Here is a 19,132-nt window from a genome sequence, read left to right as displayed (position 1 = left end):
TGTCTGTTCATAATCCTTGTCCTTGTATCAAAAGATTTAGACTTGGAAGCAATCTCAGAAGCCAACCCCTTCATTTTACAGGTGAAATAATGGGCCCAGAGAGTAAGTGATTAGACATTTTAGGCCCTTAATAATTGCTTGTTTAATTGAATTGAATTTTCCCAAAATCATACTACTTATGAGTAGTAAACAGTGGAGTCAATATTCAAACCCAAGTCTTCCGGGGGCCATGAGGCACACAGGGCTCCCTCCCTCCACCTAGATCTGGGCTCCCGGATCATATATTTAAAGCTGAGAGGTACCTTAGAGGTCGTCTTATCCAATCCATTGAATTTTCTAGGTGAGAAAATCAAGTCCCAGGGAATTTAAGTGATTTGCCCAAGATCATGTAGTAGTAAGTTGCCAAGCTAGGATGTGACTCCAAAGGCAGAGGGTGTATGTATGTATGTGAGGATTATATGTGCATGTGAAAGACAGCTGGCCTCCTACAACATCCTTATTGACAGGGTTGATGGGTTGGAGACACCATTCGTACGTCCTTGGGATTCATTCATTAATGAAAAGACGTGAGGCTCCCTAAACCCCAGGCCAAACTCCTCTATTATTGTCTCATTTCCCTAAATCCAAGACTTGGTGTGGGTTTTCCAAGGAGTCTGTAGAAAAGATACTGGCCTCTGAAGCACTAACTTTTAGGTTAGATACCGAACTCTGATTCCAACTTCTTGTATGCCCTTGGGGAAGTCCTTCCCCATTGGGGGCCTCAGTTTCTTCACCTGTCAAATATGGGCACTGAACTAGATGATCTCCTAGGTCCCTTCCAGAAGGAACAAAGGGTCACAGAGGAGCTCGATGTTCTGATTCTCAGCCCAGGGCTTCCCAAGTTGGGTCGTCATTCAGCTGGGTGTGACCTGGTGGGTGAAGACTTAAGCAAGTACATTTAAGACTGTCTCTATGTTCAAATGAGACATGAATCATAGAACACAAATTGTCGGAGCTGGAAGGGCACTTAGAACTCCTCCAGTCCAGCCCCCTCATTTGACAGATGGGGAAACTGAGGCCCTGAAAGAAGAATGGATTTGTCCAAAGTCACACAAGTACTAAGTAGCAAAGGCAGAGCAGTTAGTTCTTGTGCTCCCACGGTAGTGGTCTCCAAACAGCATGCCACCTCCATTCAACATTTATCAAGTGCTTACTGTATACAAGACCGCCTGTGTATATCTACTCTGGCCCAAGTACTCCTCACAGGACCACCACCACAAGCTCTCTGGCCCACCTTCCACAGGCTCTCCCTTCCTCAGGTTGGGAAGGCGGCTAAGGAACTCTCAAGGGCCTGCTCCGATCCAATTTTTGCTGAGAATCTGGGGTATGAGGGGAGAGGAGGGGAGAATAGAGAATGAGACTGGAAAGGGAAAGGGGGGTTGGGGATTCCCTGCCTTGTGGGAGCAGAGAGAATTATCCCCTCTTTGAGTTTGAAGCTGGGGGGGGGCAGAAACATAAGAGACTGAGACAGGCAACAGACAGACACACTTTCACTGGAAGTTGCAAGGGAGGGAAGAAAGAAATTGAGAAAGATAGGAACATACTGGAGAGAGGAGACAGAAAGTCAGACGCAAGCTCCCTGAGATAGAGAAGGGAAGGGGCAGACGGGCAGACACTCGCTGCTAGTCACATAGAGGCAAGGGGAGAAAGACAGAGATAAAGGCACGATCTCTCTCCCAGAGACAGCTGCTAGAGAAGGGTAGTGAACGATCCAAACAGAGCCCGGGGCGGGGCGGGGCGGGGCGGGGCCGGGCGGGCAGGCTTTAGGGGAGGTGCCGAGGGACAGAAGGGAGGGGTGGGGCACCAGCCCCAGAGAGGGTGAGCTCCCTTGCTTGCAGATTGAGCAATTTGGGAGCGGGAGGAGCTGAGGCTAGCAAAGCGGAGGAGAGGGGGCGCGGGAGGCTGGGCGCACGGGGCTGGCCGGCAGCGCCCCTCGCCCCCTCCCGGCCCCTGCCCGGGCCCCTGTCCCTGCCTTCAGCACTGCATCCAACCGAACAGATCAGCTGGGGCCCAAGCAGAGTCGGATTTGGGGGATCGCGAAACCAGCCGAGGTAAGGACGCCCACATCTCGGTCCTATCTGAGACTGGGAGCAGACATCCTGATTCTACCTGAAATTGGGTGGGGGTGGATGGAGTGACCAGGGCTTGGCACTCCCTCTCACCAAGAGAGCCCCTACGCTAGTGGACTGGGCAGCTTGGGAGCCCAGGACCGCACACATCGGCCTCTCCCTTTGGGTAGGGGGCGATAGGGGAAGGGGGCACGTGGGACAAGGACCCCGTTTGTCTCCAGCACCTGCCTAACAGGCGAGAAGCATTGGTTAGGAGGCTAGCCCAGGGACCTCGGAAAGGAATTCCGGGAGGCCTCGCCCTGCACCTCCGCACCCCCCATGCCAGGGTCATATCATGCCTTAGCCCTTCTCCTTCCCCGCCAAATCCTCTGTTCCACTGCCACCCCCTCCCCATCCTTAACTTTCTTCCGGTCTCTGTCCTGGTACTGCTCAGAGGGGAAGCGCTGTGTGTCCAGCTGAGGGATAGAAAGGACTGGAGTCAGGGAGTGAGAGCGCGATTTACTACTCTTCTCGCCTCCTCCCATTATCGTTACCACCCCCACCCCCATCCCGCATACTTGCTGGGGACAGAGATGCAGACAGAAATGAGATGAAGCCTGGTAGGGGAACTGGGTGGAGATTAGTCTTAAGCAGGGGACTGGAACGAAGTCTCCTGGGTTTATCTTTCGCTGCTTTGTGGCCACTTGGATGCCAAAGGAGTGCTTCTCCTAGCCCCTGCCTGAAGGGGAGAGGGGGCTTCGCACGAGTCCTCTTGGGTAGAGAGTGTGACCTGGCTTGACTCTGAGCTTGGGGAGAGCCCAGGAGGGAAAGAAAGATTTTATTTGCCCTCTACTCCACTTCCTCCCTTCCCCCCCATCAGCCCCCCATCGTGGGAGGGGCCTCTCCCCACCTTCTGGGTCCCCTAGCATCTGGCTCAGCTCTATCTGAGGGAGACACAAATCTCCCACAGGTCAGGTTTACATTAGGGCTGCCCCCTGCAGCCCCTCTCCCCCACCCCCTGCCAGTCTGCGGAGGTGTAATACATCAGCTCAGGCTGGGCCAGTGATGGGATTAGGCTCCAAACCTCTCCCCAGTGCATGGCCCCCAGCCCCCAAGGAGTAAAGGGGAGGGAGGAGAGGATGGTTTACATTTTCTGTTGGTATCAGGCTCCCAAGCACCAATTTATCCTGATTGAATTTGCAAACAAGAGAGTGAAAGTTATTTCAGCCATGCCCCTTCCCCAGCTGTGTCCCTCCCCTCCCCTCCCCACTCCAGCCCTAGCTACCTTCTCCCTGACCACACTGATCCCAGCTGTGTCCCTTTTCACCCAAGCCACAATCCTACAGCTGTGTCCCCTTCTCCCTTGTCATGGCCCTCAGCTGGGTCTCCCTCTTTGCCATCCATCAACCCCACTCCCATACTGTGGGTAACAATCTCTAGCTAACACCCAATCTTTGTATTTGGGTATGAGACACCAGCAGAACCCCTGTTCTGGTGCCTCTTCATTCTTCCAAAGATGGTATTACACAAGGGGGAAGGAAGGGAGGAGGGAAGCTGGGACTGGAGAACTCTCCCACCCCAGGAAGATTAAGAACAGGTGGGACCCTTTGGCAGTCACCAGGAACCTTCCAACGAGAGGTCAAATTTATAGTGCAGTGTCATGCGAAATGGAGTTTGGGGGCCCCTCCAACTTGGTGGCCTTGGAGGGCAATGGCAATTTATGTCCTTACATCCATTACCCTTCTCCCCCTCCCCATCTTCACTGATTCCCGAGTATTGGTGAGAAGTGACCAGTCCCCTCCCCCCAACTTCCCATTCAATTTCCTGCCCTCTTTGCTCACCTCTAATCCTCCTGATCTTAAACCATTCAGAGACAAGTCCCTTTAGAAACTTCCCTCTCCGGCTGTACTCACTCACCTGCCCAGCATGCCCCCAATCCATATGTACAGGCCGACAGCCATTTCCCTCTTCCCAACCCCCTCTCCATATATAGAGCCCAGACTTCTAGGTCACTGACTTCTCTGCCGATTCCCGTTATTGCGTTTCTTTGAATCCTCATGGCTTAACACAGTGTAAAGCACATAGTAAAGTGCTTCGTGAATACATATTGACTGAGTGAGTGATAGCCCTCAGCTGGAGGTAGCTTACAAAAAAGTCAGTGAGCTCAGTCTCTCCTCTCTTCTGTGTATATATCCAGTAGGACTGTCATTCTTTCTTTCTTTTCTTTTTTGTTTTGTTTTGTGGGGGCAATGAGGGTTAAGTGACTTGCCCAGGATCACACAGCTAGTAAGTGTCAAGTGTCTGAGGCTGGATTTGAACTCGGGTCCTCCTGAATCCAGGGCTGGTGCTTTATCCACTGCGCCACCTAGCTGCCCCCTGTCATTCTTAATACACTAGGTTTGGGGCATCTTTGAGGTCACTGACTAGTGGCCTGGAGGATGATGGATATTTTGGATGTCTTTCTGTCAGATGTCCTATAGTTATGGTGAAAGGAATCTGGAGTCCTGGGCCCTAGCATCAGGTCTCCTAACTTGCTCTTCTTAACTTGCTGTGTGGACATCTTACCCTCTCTGATCTTCCTCAGTTGTATAATGAAAAGGTTGAGCTGGATGGTTACTAGAAGGTCCCTTTTAGTGATAATTCTATGAAACAAAGAGTTTATATCCCACTCCACCCCTGACCAAGGGGGCATGTCTCTGCCAATCTCCCCCTTATATACTCCCTGAGCTTTCACCTTCATCCCTATGATCATGATCCCAGCAGATTGCCCCAACTCACTCGTGCTTCTGGCCAACAAAGTGAGAACTAGGAATGTTCTAGGGCCCTTTCCAATTCTGATGTTCTGTGATGCTGAAATTGCTAAGAATGGAGCGGGGATCTTTGGAGAGAGAAGAAAGTGGCAAGGGCATCAGGCAGAATAAGGACTAGGAAAACTTTGAGAGGAGTAGAGATGGAAGAACTCATTGGCAGGGAGGTCGAATGAAACACTGAATCATTGGTAGGGGGTATCATTGGAGGAATCATCCAGAAAAGCCTCATGATGCGCAGGAAGCATTTGGGGGGGTGACTGAGGATTCCCTGCAGTCCTCAGCTGAAATGCCAGATGAGATCCCTCGACTCACATAAACACTCTTCCCAGGCAGCTTAACCACTTGATCTTGTGTCTAGCCTTCAAAGCTTGGGTGGGGGTGGGGTGGAGGGTCTTGGGTGAGGAGGGGAGGGAGGTCCTGAACTTCCAGCTAGATAATGATTTATCTCCTCCCCTGGTGGGCTTAGGGAAACTCAGGGTTAGGAGAGCTGATTGTCGAGGGATTGGGGGATGGGAAATCTGAGGGGATAATGGGGGAGTTTAGGAGGAGAAGGGCTAGGGGCCAGGGGAGGTGCCCTGATCTTCCTGCTGGACATTTTTATCTTCCTGAGCTGATGTGAGCAGGGTTTAGGGAAGGAGGGGCCCATCTCAGGGAGGGGCAGACTCTCCTGAGAGAGCTGTCAGAGAAGCCAAGCTCCCTATACTTAGCAGGACCCATCCAGTCCATGCCAGCCTGGAGGCTTCAAGGGTCTAGGGACTCAGGAGACAGCTAATCAGGAAGAGTGCTGGGCTTAGAATCAGGACACGGGGCCTGGGTTCAAATTTTGCCTCAGACATCCATTAGCTATGTGACCCTGGGCAAGTCACTTAACCTCTTTCAGCCTGCTTCCTCATCTGTAAAATCAGAACAATAATGGCACCTGCCTCATGGGGTTTGTGTGAGAATCAAACAAGATTTCATTTATATACATGTGTGTGTGCAGATATATGTATGTATGTGTGTATATAGACACATAATGCTTTGCGACCTTAAAGTATATAAATGTTATATACTTTAAATATGTATAAATACGTTCCCTGAGGAAGACAAGAGTTCAGCAATGAATGTTATAAGTTTTGGGGTTTTACTAGTGAAGAGACTCCCACTTAGACATTAGCTCTTAGCTAGCCTGGAGAATGGAGAGGGGGAAGGGACTTGCAGCAGGGGGAGGACCTGAACCCAGGTCCTCCTGTGTCCAAGGTTGGCTCTCTATCTCCTACTACTCCATGCTGCCTCTCAGCAATGACTGGTGGGATTCGATTTTGTGAGTGCTTGTACAGAGTGTGTAAAGACCCACAGGAGCTAGGGGTTTGAAAAGGCAGAGGTGAGGAAGGAGCATGTTCTGGCCATATGCAAAGATGGAGACAGAGATGAAAAATCTCCCTCTTCTGGCTTCCCTCTTTGAGGAGTGAGTTGGAGGGAGATTATACCAACCACCATCAGCAGCTCCCAAGCATACAGCACTAGGAGTTTTGCTAAGCACTTTCCCTGCATTATCTCAGTTGATTGAGGGGGCAGTTGGTACAATGAGAAGATCACTGACTAAAGTTGGAAGACCTGGGTCCCACCTCTCACGATTACTAGCTGTGAGCCCTTAAAAGGGTTGTTTTGTTGTCCTGTTTTGTTTTGGTTTTGACCCTTCGAGAAGCCATCGTCACCTCAGTGCCACAATGAGGCATCAGAGGAGGACTTTAGGGGAAGAATGGGCAGAAGGGAGTGTGATTAAGTATGAAAGGGTGAGTGTGAATGAATGTGTATGGAAAGGGTTATGTTCCCAGGATGGGCTCAGAGGCTACATAATCGGACTTCCGGGACATCGCCTCTGCTCTGTGGATCCCCATGACTCCCGTCCCTTGGCTGTGCTGGGTGGGATGGTGGGAGGAGGGGGTTGATGGGGGGAGAAGAGAGGAAGGGGATGGACTCGGGGCTGTCTGGGTCACTCTGGCCAGCAAAGCTGCCAGTGGGGATTAGCCTAATTTTCTGTGTCGTTGGCCTGAGTGGCGCCTGCTGCCTCTTTTATTCTGGCACAATGGCAGTGGCCGCCCGCCCTGCTGTGTCAGAAGTTTCTGTGCCCCCAGGAAGTCTCACTTCTCTCCTCCCTGCCCAGCCCAAAGAGAGGGACAGAATCCAACCAATGCCCACAGGGCTGGAGTACATGGACCCCAAGGAAAGGTGAAGGTTCGGGGAAAACAAGCTCACCCTCTACTGATAGCCAAAGGATTGTCAAGTAGTCTCATTGGGGGTGGCTGGGTGGTCATCTAGAACCTGCTTGAACACCCCCAGTGATGGGGAGCTCACCATTTTTGAAATGTGTCAAGGCATAGTAGAAAGAGCTGTGGACTTGGAACCAGGATGACTTGGGTTCAAATTTTATGTAACACCAGCAGCGTAACTTAGGACAAATCCCCTGATGTTTGTGAGCCTGTTTCCTTACCTGTCAAATAAGGTTTAATGATAGTACCTACCTCCCGGAGTCATTAGAATCAAATGAGAAGAGGTAGCATGACAGTGGATATTAAATGAAACTTATTGGATTCAAATCCCAACTTAGATACTTACTAACTTGTCTGATGCTGGGCCAGTTCCCTCATCTCTTTGAGCCTCAGATTCTTCCTCTGTAAAATGGGTGTGTGCGTTCAATTATAACAATCACCCCAGAGAGGCGTGAGATCCAAATGAGCTGATGCATGTGAAGTGCTTTGCAAACCTTAAAGAACTATCAAAATGTTAATGTTCATTTTTATGGGACAATCCATTTCATTGTTGTTCACCTGATTGTTAAAGTTCCTTCTCAGGAACCTAAGAATACCTAGAATACCTCTTCTCTCCTCTCCTCTCCCTCTTAGAATCTCTAAGCTTCCTGGGTTCAGATGTCACCTTCTTAAGTACCTTCAAACATGACTGTATTTCCCCCATTCTTTAAAAGCCTTCATAAGATCCTACAGTCATCTCAGACTATCATCCTATATATCTTGCCTTCCTTTCTCAGCCAAACTCCTTGAAAAATCTGTCTACATTCCCTGCCTCCATTTCCTGTCTTTTCATTCAATCTCTAATCCTTTGTAGCCTTTCTTCCAACCTCATCTCAACTGAAATTATTCTCTTTTAAGTTACCAATGATCTGTTCATCATTAAAGCTAATGGTCTTGTCTCAATCTTCATCCTTCTTGACCTACTTGCTGCTTTTTTTATCGTTGACCACCATTTCTTCTTGGATGTTCTGTCTTCTCTGGGTTTTTGTGACACTGTTTTCACCTGGTTCTTTTCCCACCTCTCTTCCTGTTCCTTTTAATCTCCTTTATTGTCTCATCATCCATGCTATATCCTCTAAGTGTTGTTAGAACCTTCCCCCAAGTTCCGTCCTATGCCTTATATCACATCTCCCAACAATCTCTCAGTAATCTCAAGAACTCCAATAAGTTTAGCTGTCATCTCTATACAAATGGGAGTACTTAGGTGGCACAGTAGATAGATAGAGCACTGGGCTTGGAATCAGGAAGACTCATCTTAGTGAGTTCAAATCTAGCCTCAGATACTTACTTAGTTGTGTGACACAGGGCAAGTCCCTTAAGTCTGTCTGCCTCAGTTTCCTCATAATGAGCTGGAAAATGAAATGGCAAATGACTCAAGTATCTTTGCCAAGAAAACCCCAATATGGGATCATGGAGAGTCAGACATGACTGAAATGACTCAACAACAACTACTACTCGGATGACTCCCAGATTTATATATCCAGACCCATTCTTTCCCTCAGTCTTCAGTTGTTCTTCACCAACTAACTGTCTGTTGGATATTACAAACTGGATGTCCCAGAGACATCTCAAACTTAACATTTCCCAAACTGACTTCATTATCTTAAAACCTCCCTTCTTTTAAACTTCCCTTTTTCTGTCAAAAGTAACACAATCTTTTCCATTCTGCCAGGTTCATAACCTTGACATCATCCTCAACTCCTCTCTTTTTCTCTCCTCCTCACCCCACATATCTAATTAATTACAAAATCTTGTCTTCCTAACTCTACAGTATCTTTTGTATCTGACCCCTTCTATCTACTCCCACAGCCACCACTTTAGTTCAAGCCCTCATCACCTGGCACCTAGATTACTACAGCAGTCTCCTAATTGGTCTCCCTGCCTCAAGCCTCTCAACATTCCAGTTCAACCTATACACTTGCTGCCATAATAATTTTCCTTAAGCACAGGTTTAACCATGGGCCCCCCCCCCCCCCCGCCACTTCAATCAACTGTACTGGCATTCCCAAACTCTAGGATAAACTATAAATTTCTCTGTTTAGCTTTAAAAGCCCAACACAGCCTGGCCTCAACCTATCTTTTTAGGATCAGTAGGCATTACTTTCCCCTCCACTCTTCAATCAAACCAAACTGGCCTTATGCCTGTTGCTCACTCATGACACTCCCACCTCCTATTTTTGTGCCTTTGCACTGACCATCCCACATGCCTTAAATCCATTTCCTTCTTATTTCCACCTCAGAGACCTCCTCTTCCTTTAAGATGAAACTCAAGGAGTAGCTAGGTGGCACAGTGGGTAAAACACCGGCCCTGGATTCAGGAGGACCTGAGTTCAAATCTGGCCTCAGACACTTGACACTTACTAGCTGTGTGACCCTGGGCAAGTCACTTAACCCCCATTGCCCCCAAAAAAAGATGAAACTCAAACACCACCTTCTACTTGAAGTCTTTCCTGATGCCCCCAACTGCTAGTGCCCTCCCTCTCAAACTATTGGGTTTAGCTTTGTTGCTGTTGAGTCATTTTAGTTGTTTATAATTCTTTGTGACTCTGTTGGGGGCTTTCTTGGCAAAGATACTTGGAGCGGTTTGCAGTTTCCTTCTCCAGCTCATTTTACAGATGAGGAAACTGAGGCAAACAGGATGAAGTGACTTGCCCAGGATCACACAGCTAATAAATGACTGAGGCTAGATTTGAACTTGGGAAGACAAGTCTTCCTGACTCTAGGTCCAGAATTATCTACTGCGCCCCCTAGCTGCCACTGTTGTATTTAACTACTTTGTATATACTTATATTTACTCACATTTTAATTTATACTAGACACATATATTTATATGTATACATACATATAAATATAATATGTGTGTACCTACTTGTCTTCTCCACTAGAATGCAAGGTCTTTATGTGTAGGAATTATTTCATTCTCCAAATTTATATCCCCAGTGCTTCCCATATGAATGATTGATTTCCTAGTCCCCCAGCTGCAAGTTCTTTCCTCTCTCAGATTATCTTCTCTTTACTCTATATGGATGTTATATATGCCTACTTATGTATATCTTGTCTTCTCCATTAGAATTTAATCTCCCTAAAGGCAGGGACTATTTTCCCTTTTTTAAATATCTCCAGCACTTAACACAGTGTCTGCCACATAGTAAGTAAGTGATTAATAAATGCTTGCTGATACTGTTTTCTAAGATATGGTGTGGTCTCCAGTCTCACCCTCCAGAGTATCCCTTTTCTGCCTTCAAGTTGCTTCAGGTTGTCAATATCCTTCCTAAGATGCATCTGTGACATGATTGTGATATTGCAGATGGTCACTTCACATCAGAGGAGCCATGGGTCTCACAGATCTCCCTTATGCCTCAGGGTGGACAAAGCTCTAGGGTGGAGGAGGGGTTAAGCTGCCCAGACTCAGTGACAAGCTAGTTTGTGGTGCTTTCACCAAGCAGGTGCTTCCGTGAATATTAGCAGTTCTGGTTCCTGTGTCCATTATATGCCAAGTATTCCTAAGAAAATACCAAGATTGGGGCAAATAGGTGGAGTAGTGGGAAAAGCACTGACCCTGGATTCAGGAGGACCTGAGTTCAAATCTGGCCTCAAACACTTGACACTTACTAGCTGTGTAACCCTGGGCAAGTCACTTAACCATCACCGTCCTGCAAAAACAAAAACAAAAAACCATCAACAACAAGATTCTGGTCTAGGGAAAGGACAAGGCTGAGGCAAGGGGATTTGGGAGGGCTTAACAATACTTGCTTGATTAATTAATTGATTGATTGATTAAATGCCTCCTTCTCCCCTTTCCCCTTCAGGTTTCAGTTTGGTGTGTCTGTGCCTTAATGTCCCAGGAAAAGTTATAAGCAGCTGTCTTCGGATGTGACGGCGCCTCTCTTCCCACCTCTCCCCAAGCCTCCGAGGTGGGGAAGGGACTTCTGAATTCCCTATGGGGCTGACAGCAGAGCTGGGCCTCCCCTGCCCATTTCTGTCACCCACTGAGATTATGGTGACTGTGGGCTATGGTCCAGCCCTGGGACCCACCTCGCTGACCAAGCTCTGCAGCCACTAGCTGGAGCCAGGTGCCCGCCAACCACGCTGCCTTCCGGGGACCAGGAGCTGGGGCGTGACTATGCGGCTTGGACTGTTGGTGGTGGCCCTCATTCTGAGCCGGATGCATCTTGCTGGCAGCAGCCGAGGGTTGAAGGGGAAAAGGCAGAGACGGAGTACGTAAAAGGGCCAGGTCTGAGGTGGCTTGGGGTAGGGAAGAAGGGAAGGATGGGAGGGGTGTCATTTTCTTGGCACGATTTAGCATATCTTAGAATCTTAGATTCATAGGAACCTCAGAGGTCCCTGATGTAGGAATCTATGTTATCCCTAACAAATAGTCATCCAGTCTCCATTTGAACACCTCCAAAGATGGGAAGCTCACTACCTCCTGAGGCAGCCTGCTCAGTTGTTTGACAGTTCTGATTAATAAGTTCTTTCTTACATTGAGCTAATGTCTTTCTCCCTGTAAACTTCCTATAGATAAGGTTTTTCTTTTTTTAAAACTTTTGTGTGTGAAACTTATGGACCCTTTTCAGAATTGTGCTTTTAAAGGCATAAAATAAAACACAAAATTACAAAGGAAACCAATTATATTGAAATGCATGTTTTAAAAAAATGTTCACAGGCCCCTACTGTTGATAAAGTACAGCTTAGAAGATCGAGCTGGACTTGGAATCAAAACAACACCTGGGTTCGAATCCTACCTCTGATACTCATTAGTTTTTTTATCTTTGCCAAGTCATTTAACTTCTCTGACCCTCGGTTTTCTCATCTGTAAAAATGGGGACAATAATACCTGCCTTACAGTGTTGTTTTGAGAATCAAATGTTACAATGTGTCAAGGTTTTTGCAAACCTCGAAGTACTATTTAAACGCTAGCTGATGTTATTATTCTCCGAATTGGTCTTAATTCTGCCCTCTTTTGTCAAACAGAATGAGGTGGAGCAGCCAAATCTGAACAATATGCTTTGTGGCTTGTCCAAGCCTCAGTTTCTACATATGTAAAATGGGGCTAATAACACTTACCCTATCTCTCAGGGTTGTGGGGAAGGACGTGTTCTGCAAATTGTAAAGTGCTGTCGAAACGGGAACTGTTATTATTTTCTGCTTGATAGATTGTCTGTGGCAAGAGTCCAGTACTGGGCTGGCTTCCCTCTATTGCCCAGTCCCTTGGGGAGTCCTCCCCAACTAGTTGTCAGCAGCAGAGTACTTGGGACATGCATGTTGCTTTTAATATCAGCCGAAGTAAAGCATTGTTAGGGAATTCCATCTGTTAGCAGAAAAAAAGGCTATATAGTGACATTCCAAGTCTGAGAGAAATGCCTTTGAGATGTACTTTTAAAATGATGCCCATTGACATTCTTCTCCATGTGCATGCATAAGCAAGACTTGGCTGCAGATGCCTTGTTTGTCTTCTGATGCTTTCTGCAATAGCTAAGGGAGAGAAAGAACTCGAGGAAGGGGGCAGCTCAGGGCAAGGCATTGCCCCTGAATAGCATGGAGCCTGCCGTGTAGGCATTCACCTGGCCTTGGTAATTGACATCAGCCCAAAGACCTGAGTATACATGAAACATAAGCACACCTTCCATTTGTTTCTGTGGATGGAGATTTACAGATTAAGAAGCGCTTTCACTCCCATTCTCTCACTGGGTTCTTGCAGTGACTCTGTGAGAGAAGGGAGGGCCAGGCAAAGCAAGGATTGTTAGTGTCCCTATCTTATGGATTCATAGATTGTCAGAGCTGGGAGGACCTTTAGAAAAGAGAATGTCATGGCTGGGAGGGACTTTAGGACTTAGCTGGGAGAGACTTTAGGACATAAAATGTCAGAGAGGGAAGGAACCTTAGAACAGAAAATTACAAATGAAAGGAACCTAAAGGGCAGAGTGCTAGAGGGGAGAATATGCTGTTAGTAAGGCCCAAGCTTGAATCCCACTTCAGGTGGTAGAGAGCTATCCTGTCCTGGGCAAGTCACTGAACCTATCTCTGCCTCACTTTCCTCACCTATAAAATGGGAATAACCATAATAGCACCTGACTACAGGTATCATGAGCTTCAAATGAGACACTGTATATGAAGTCATTTTGTAGACCTTAAAGTACCATATAAATGTCAGATATTATTAATATTAACTTGGCACACAGAATGTCAGCAGTATAAGGGGCCTTAGAAACCAGAACCCAGAAAAGAGATCTGGCTGGATCCTGAGAGACCACTCACAGGTGTGGAAACAGATGCTCAAAGAGAAGCATTCAGGCTTACTCAGGAAACATTTATTAAGTGCCTACTGTGTGCCAAGAACTTTGCTAAATGCTGGAGGCACAAAGAAAGTCAAAAGACCGTCACTGACCTCTAGGAGTTCCCATTTTAATGGGGGAGACAAGGAAGGGAGGGAGGGAGGGAGAGAAGAAGTAAAGGGAAGGGAGGGAGGGAGGGAGGAAGGGAGGGAGGGAGGGAGAAAGTAAAGGGAAGGGAGGGAGGGAGGAGGAAAGGAAAGGGAAGGGAAGGAAAGAAGAAAAGAAGGAAAAAAGAAAAGTCACACAAGTCACAAACCTCAGATGAGAACCCAGACCTCTTGACTCTCAGGCCAGTGCTCTCAAAAGCATTAAGAAGGGTGCTGTGGGAGTGGGTTTCTTCAGGGGAGTAAAAGGAGTACACAGCTGGTAGTAATTTTTTGGCTTTTTTCAAGGGATTGGGGGGAGGAAGCAACTGGGGGTTGATCCCTAGACAGACCCTGGTGGGCTCGTTTCCCAAACCTGTGTCTTATGTATCTACCAGATTATGATGAAAAGGAGGAAGGTCCCTTTCCTACACCTTTGTGATTCAGACTTCCAGACCTCTAGAGTAGAGCCAATAGGGTTGTCTTGCTACCTTTGCCAGGCCAGCAGACCAGCTGGGCTCCAGCCCTGAATCATTGGTATTCTACCTTCTTCTTTCCCCCAGTCCCCAATAGAGGTCTCTGCTCTCCTAGGAACTTGAACATGGAAGTTGAGAGGAGTTGGGATCTTGTAATGAGGGTAAAGGATGAGCTCATGTGAAACTCGAGGGCAGGAACTATGGGGCTCTAAGGGAGAGGTAGGAGGGTCCCTTGTCTTCCCTCTACCCTGGGGTTTCAGGGGCCCATGATGATCCAGACACCTAAAGAAAAGGGCTTGCAAATGGTTAAGACTTAGTATATAGTGACATCTCCTTCCAAAGCTTTCTTTAGCATTTATGTAGGGAGGACTGAGTATAGAACTTGGAATCAGGAAGAACTTGAATCTCCCACCATAGCTACTATCTATGTGACCCTGGATGTGTCACTTAACCTCTGCCATCTGTTTCCTCATCTGTAAAATGGGGGTAACAATAGTACCTACCTCAGAGTGATGTTGTGAGCAGCAAATGAGATGAAGTAAATCAAATGGTTTTTAAACCTTAAGGTCCTATATAAGGTACAGTTTATTATCATAAACCATCATGCAGTAACATTGGGACTTGTCATTTTCATTGGGGTGGAGAGGAAACTCCCAGTGTAGAAATTCCTTCCCCTGATTTTGGTGACTTATCTGTAATGTACAGTTGCCCTAAGGGATCAAGAGACTTGCCTATATTCACACAGTTAGTGTATATCAAGTAAAGGACTCAAATTCAGTCTTCCTGACTCCATGGTCAGCTTTATGGGGCCCTCTCTCCATTCCAGTATAGATATCATTAACCTCATTTCACAGAAGAGGAAACTGAGGCTCAGGGAAGGTTAGTGACTTCTCCAGGCCATACAGCCAGTAAGTGTCAGCAATGGGATTGGGACCCAGGATTCTCTAACTATAAACTTTACCATGAAGCCTCTCCTGAGATGAATGATAAACAGTCCCTGTCCTCAGTTTATTGGGGGGGAGACAGAAGAAAATATGTATGTAAATAATTGTATCATGCCTTAATAGAATGAAGGAGGAAGAAGGACTAGACCAGTGATTGTAGTAATATGGGTAAATCCTAGTGTGGGAATTCCTTTCACAGATGCAGATTTTGGTGACTTGTCTATAATTTACAGTCTTAGAACTGAAATGGACCTTAGAGGTCATCTACTCTAACCCCTCATTTTACAGATTAGGAAACTTGAAAGAGCCTTGATGTAGGAAACATAGCCCCGCCTTGCTGCCAGGAAACCCTGGGTTCCAATCCTGCCTGAGATATTTAGTAGGTATGTGACTCCGAACAATTAGATTGTAAGCTCCTTGAGAGCAAGGAGTGCTTTTTTTTGCCTCTTTTTGTATCCTTGGCACTTAAGCACAGTGCCTAGAACATAGTAGATGCTTCATAAATGTTTCTTGATTGATTGGTTGATTGACTGAACAAATCAGTTAACTTCTCTGTACCTCAAAGGTCTCTCCATCCATAAAATTAGGAGACTAGACTCAATGACCTCCAAGTCTCCTTCCAGTTACAAATATATGTTTGGATAACTCAGAAGTAAAGGCACTTGCCCACGGTCACACAGCCAGGATGTATCAGAGACCAGGACTTCCTGAATCTGAGGCCAGCCTTCTATCCGCTATGCCAGTCTCCCTCTCTCAGTGCTATAACTAATGTTACCCAACATGTGTCACTGACTGGCAAAGCCTGGGAAAAAACCAGCAGGTTGTCAATCCTGGCTCTGGCAGAATTCTGAATACCAGCTTTTAGGAGTGCAGAGGAGGAATGAATGGGAGGGAGGGGATGGGCCTTGGCTATGGTCTGCCTCATTCCAGGACAATCCATCTTCAAGGCATTCACCCTTCTTGAAGAACCTGACCTGGTCTTAGCTCCTCGGCACGGGAAAGAGCATTTCTCTTACTGACCCTGAAAACTAGCACCAAGTAAATCTTGGAAAGAGGATATGTAGGAGGGAGGGAAGGGAGACAGATCTTTTAGGGCTGGGAAAAGGCGATCCCTACTTTCTTAAGGATTTTTACTCCAGGGTCCCCTGCTGAGTGTCCAAGTGATACAAAGGCCCAGGTTCTCTGTCTCCCCACCACTTCATCTTTCACCATCTGTTTATCATGGTGAAAGAAGGATAATATATTTATTTAGGGCTGGAAGAGACCTTAGAAGTCATCTGGTCCACCCTGCCCCCCCCATTTTATAGTTGAGGAAACTGAGGACCAGAAAAGTTAAGTGACTTAGTCACAAAGGTGGTAAGTGACAAAACCCTAATTCAAACCTAGACCCTTTGGTTACAAAGCCAGAATATTTTATATTGCACAGTGATGCCACCCTGTCCATGGATGGTTGGGTTTCTTAACCTAATTTTGTGGTATAGCATCTTTGTCCATAATAGGGTAAGGAGTATGGTGGAGGAAACATACATGTATGTTTCCTCTAACATAGTCTTTACCGTGTGTGTGTGTGTGTGTGTGTGTGTGTGTGTGTGTGTGTGTGTGTAATGGAGAGGTCCTTTGGGAAATAAAAAACTGTTAACTATGTTTAGGCTTCCACAGCCTTGTTTTGCAATAACAGAGAGTTCCCCATCCTTTATCAGGTTTATCAGGCAGAGGATAGAGGTCTACTTATTAGGGATGGTCATGATTTGGCAAGGAGTTAGCTTAAATGACCCTGGGGATCTCTTCCAGATGTAAGATTCAGTGTTTCTTTCTTTCTTTCTTTCTTTCTTTCTTTCTTTCTTTCTTTCTTTCTTTCTTTCTTTCTTTCTTTCTTTCTTTCTTTCTTTCGTGAGGCAATTGGGGTTAAGTGACTTGCCCAGGGTCACACAGCTAGTAAGTGTTAAGTGTCTGAGGCTGGATTTGAACTCAGGTACTCCTGACTCCAGGGCCGGTGCTCTATCCACTATGGGGGGGGCTGGTGGTCTATCCACTGTACCATCTAGCTGCCCCCCAAAGCTAGACTTCTTTAGGTGACCAGTGCCTGGGCATGCGTGCAGATGGAGTAGAGAAAATAAATGTGTGATCCTTACTGACTGACTGTTGAGGATGGTGGAACAGTGGGGTGGGGAGTCCCTTTCCTATTATCTGTTATAGTTGTTCATTGGAGGATAGGAGAGAGAGTACCACCTTTTGTTTAATTCAATCCCACAAGACTATCAGCTGTCACTCGGGCTCTGTCCCAAGGCAGAGAAATTTAGAGAACACTGATCCTACTTGTGGTACTTTGGCAGCCTAGAAACAATTAAGCTTAGTATCTAATTAACAAGAATCTTTACTCAACATGGGAAGCTCCCAGACAGTTTATTTCTTTCTGGGGAAGCACCCCAGGGGAGCTCTTCCCTACCCACCTCATCCCCCGTCTCCCCCATGGTATTTGAGGGTATTTTATGCCACTGATCCCAAGTGTAAAAATTGCTAGTTAGGGCTCACCCTACCAGGTGTCATGGCCTGTGTTCAGAGTTGGAGATGGAAAGATAAATACAGCATAGTCATTGCCCTCTTCAAGCTTATAATCTAATAGAGGGAATGTTGCATATACATAAATAATTGTGTAATAGAGGTAATCACCAAGTTCCCTACTACCACATGCTTGGTCTCCAAGGAGCATGCACAGAGCTCAGTTCAGTTCCATGAATGAATGCTGTTGAGGGTTTTGTGGTTTCCCCCATTACAAATGTAATACAAGGTAGGTAGAGTGTGGCAAATGAAAAGAAGACATCTTGATAAAGTGCTCTAGGAAACTTTGAAGCAAATGCTTTCACTTGAGGGGAAGGAATTTATAAGGGAAAGCTACATGGAGGTAGCAACTGATCTGGGCCTTGACAAAAGAATGGATTTCAATGAGCATAGATGAAAAGCAAGACACAGACTAGGCAAATGTCCAAAGGTGAAAAATGGGATAAGACTGTAACACAGGCTTGCAGATAGCTGCTGGCCCAGAGAGAACTCCTGATGGTCCAGGGGGCAGAATGTTGATTGGATTTGCCCGTTTCCCTTTCAGGTATAGGGGTGGTAAGCTGGAGGTGCTTCTCTCACCAGGGAGAAGGGGGGGTTATTCCAGTCCCTGTTTACCGTCTTTGCCCTTACCCCTCCTCTTCCCCTTCCTCTACAGTTAGCACAGAAGGAAGTCAGGCCTGCGCCAAGGGCTGTGAGCTGTGCTCGGAGGTCAACGGTTGCCTTAAGTGCTCCCCTAAGCTCTTCATCCTGCTGGAGAGGAACGACATCCGGCAGGTTGGAATCTGCCTGCCTTCCTGCCCGCCTGGATACTATGATGCTCGCAACCCCGATATGAACAAGTGTATCAGTGAGTGGGGGGGTCAGGTGGGGGGCTGGGAATAGCTCAGAGTCAGATCTGGGTGACTTGAGTTCCTGGCCACTTAGTCTCTGTGGCCTGCTATCTCATGGCTAAGTCAACAGGGCCAGTCCCATCACTGCAGAGGTGGGTAATTAAAGGAAGAAGGGAGGCAGCATGGTACCATGGAAAGAACCTTGAATTTGGAGTTAGAGACCTTGACTGTGAATCCTGGCTCTGCTACTTACTACACATATTACCTTGAGCCACTTGATTCTCTGGACCTCAGTTTCCTCCATCTGCAAAGTCTGGGTTTGGACTAGCTGTTGTTCAATCATTCAGTTGTCTCCGACTCTTCATGATCCCATAGACCATATTATCCATGGGATTTTCTTGGCAAAAAAAACTGGAGTGGGTTGTCATTTTTTAAGGCAAATAGAGGTTAAGTGACTTGCTCAGAGTCACACAGCTAGTGTCTGAGACCAGACTTGAACTCGAGTCATCCTGACTCCCAGCCCAGCACTCTATCTACTTCTCCACCTAGCTGTCTAAGGTTTGACATTGATGATCCCAAAGGTCTCTTCCAGACATTCTTTGTTGTAAGGTCCTGTTTACTTATAACATTTTGTGTTCTATGTTCTAAGATCTCTCTTCCAGATCTGACATTCTAAATTCTAAGGTGGGAGTTAGAGAACTACATATTAGGGATGGT

General features: G+C 46.8%; 1 protein-coding gene across 1 annotated transcript in view; it reads left to right on the top strand.

Moving 5' to 3' along the window:
- Positions 1-1,900: 1,900 nt before the first annotated feature.
- RSPO1 (R-spondin 1) overlaps positions 1,901-19,132 on the top strand; it is a 29,257-nt gene continuing 12,025 nt past the window's right edge. Inside the window, exons 1-3 of the mRNA XM_043996062.1 lie at positions 1,901-2,090; positions 10,998-11,405; positions 18,241-18,432. Coding sequence (XP_043851997.1) covers positions 11,312-11,405; positions 18,241-18,432 — 286 coding nt within the window. The 5' untranslated portion in view covers positions 1,901-2,090; positions 10,998-11,311. The remainder of the gene's footprint in view (positions 2,091-10,997; positions 11,406-18,240; positions 18,433-19,132) is intronic.

The sequence above is a fragment of the Dromiciops gliroides genome, chromosome 3 (assembly GCF_019393635.1).
Source record: "Dromiciops gliroides isolate mDroGli1 chromosome 3, mDroGli1.pri, whole genome shotgun sequence".
Taxonomy (NCBI): domain Eukaryota; kingdom Metazoa; phylum Chordata; class Mammalia; order Microbiotheria; family Microbiotheriidae; genus Dromiciops; species Dromiciops gliroides.
This window is presented reverse-complemented; position numbering and strand designations above follow the sequence as displayed.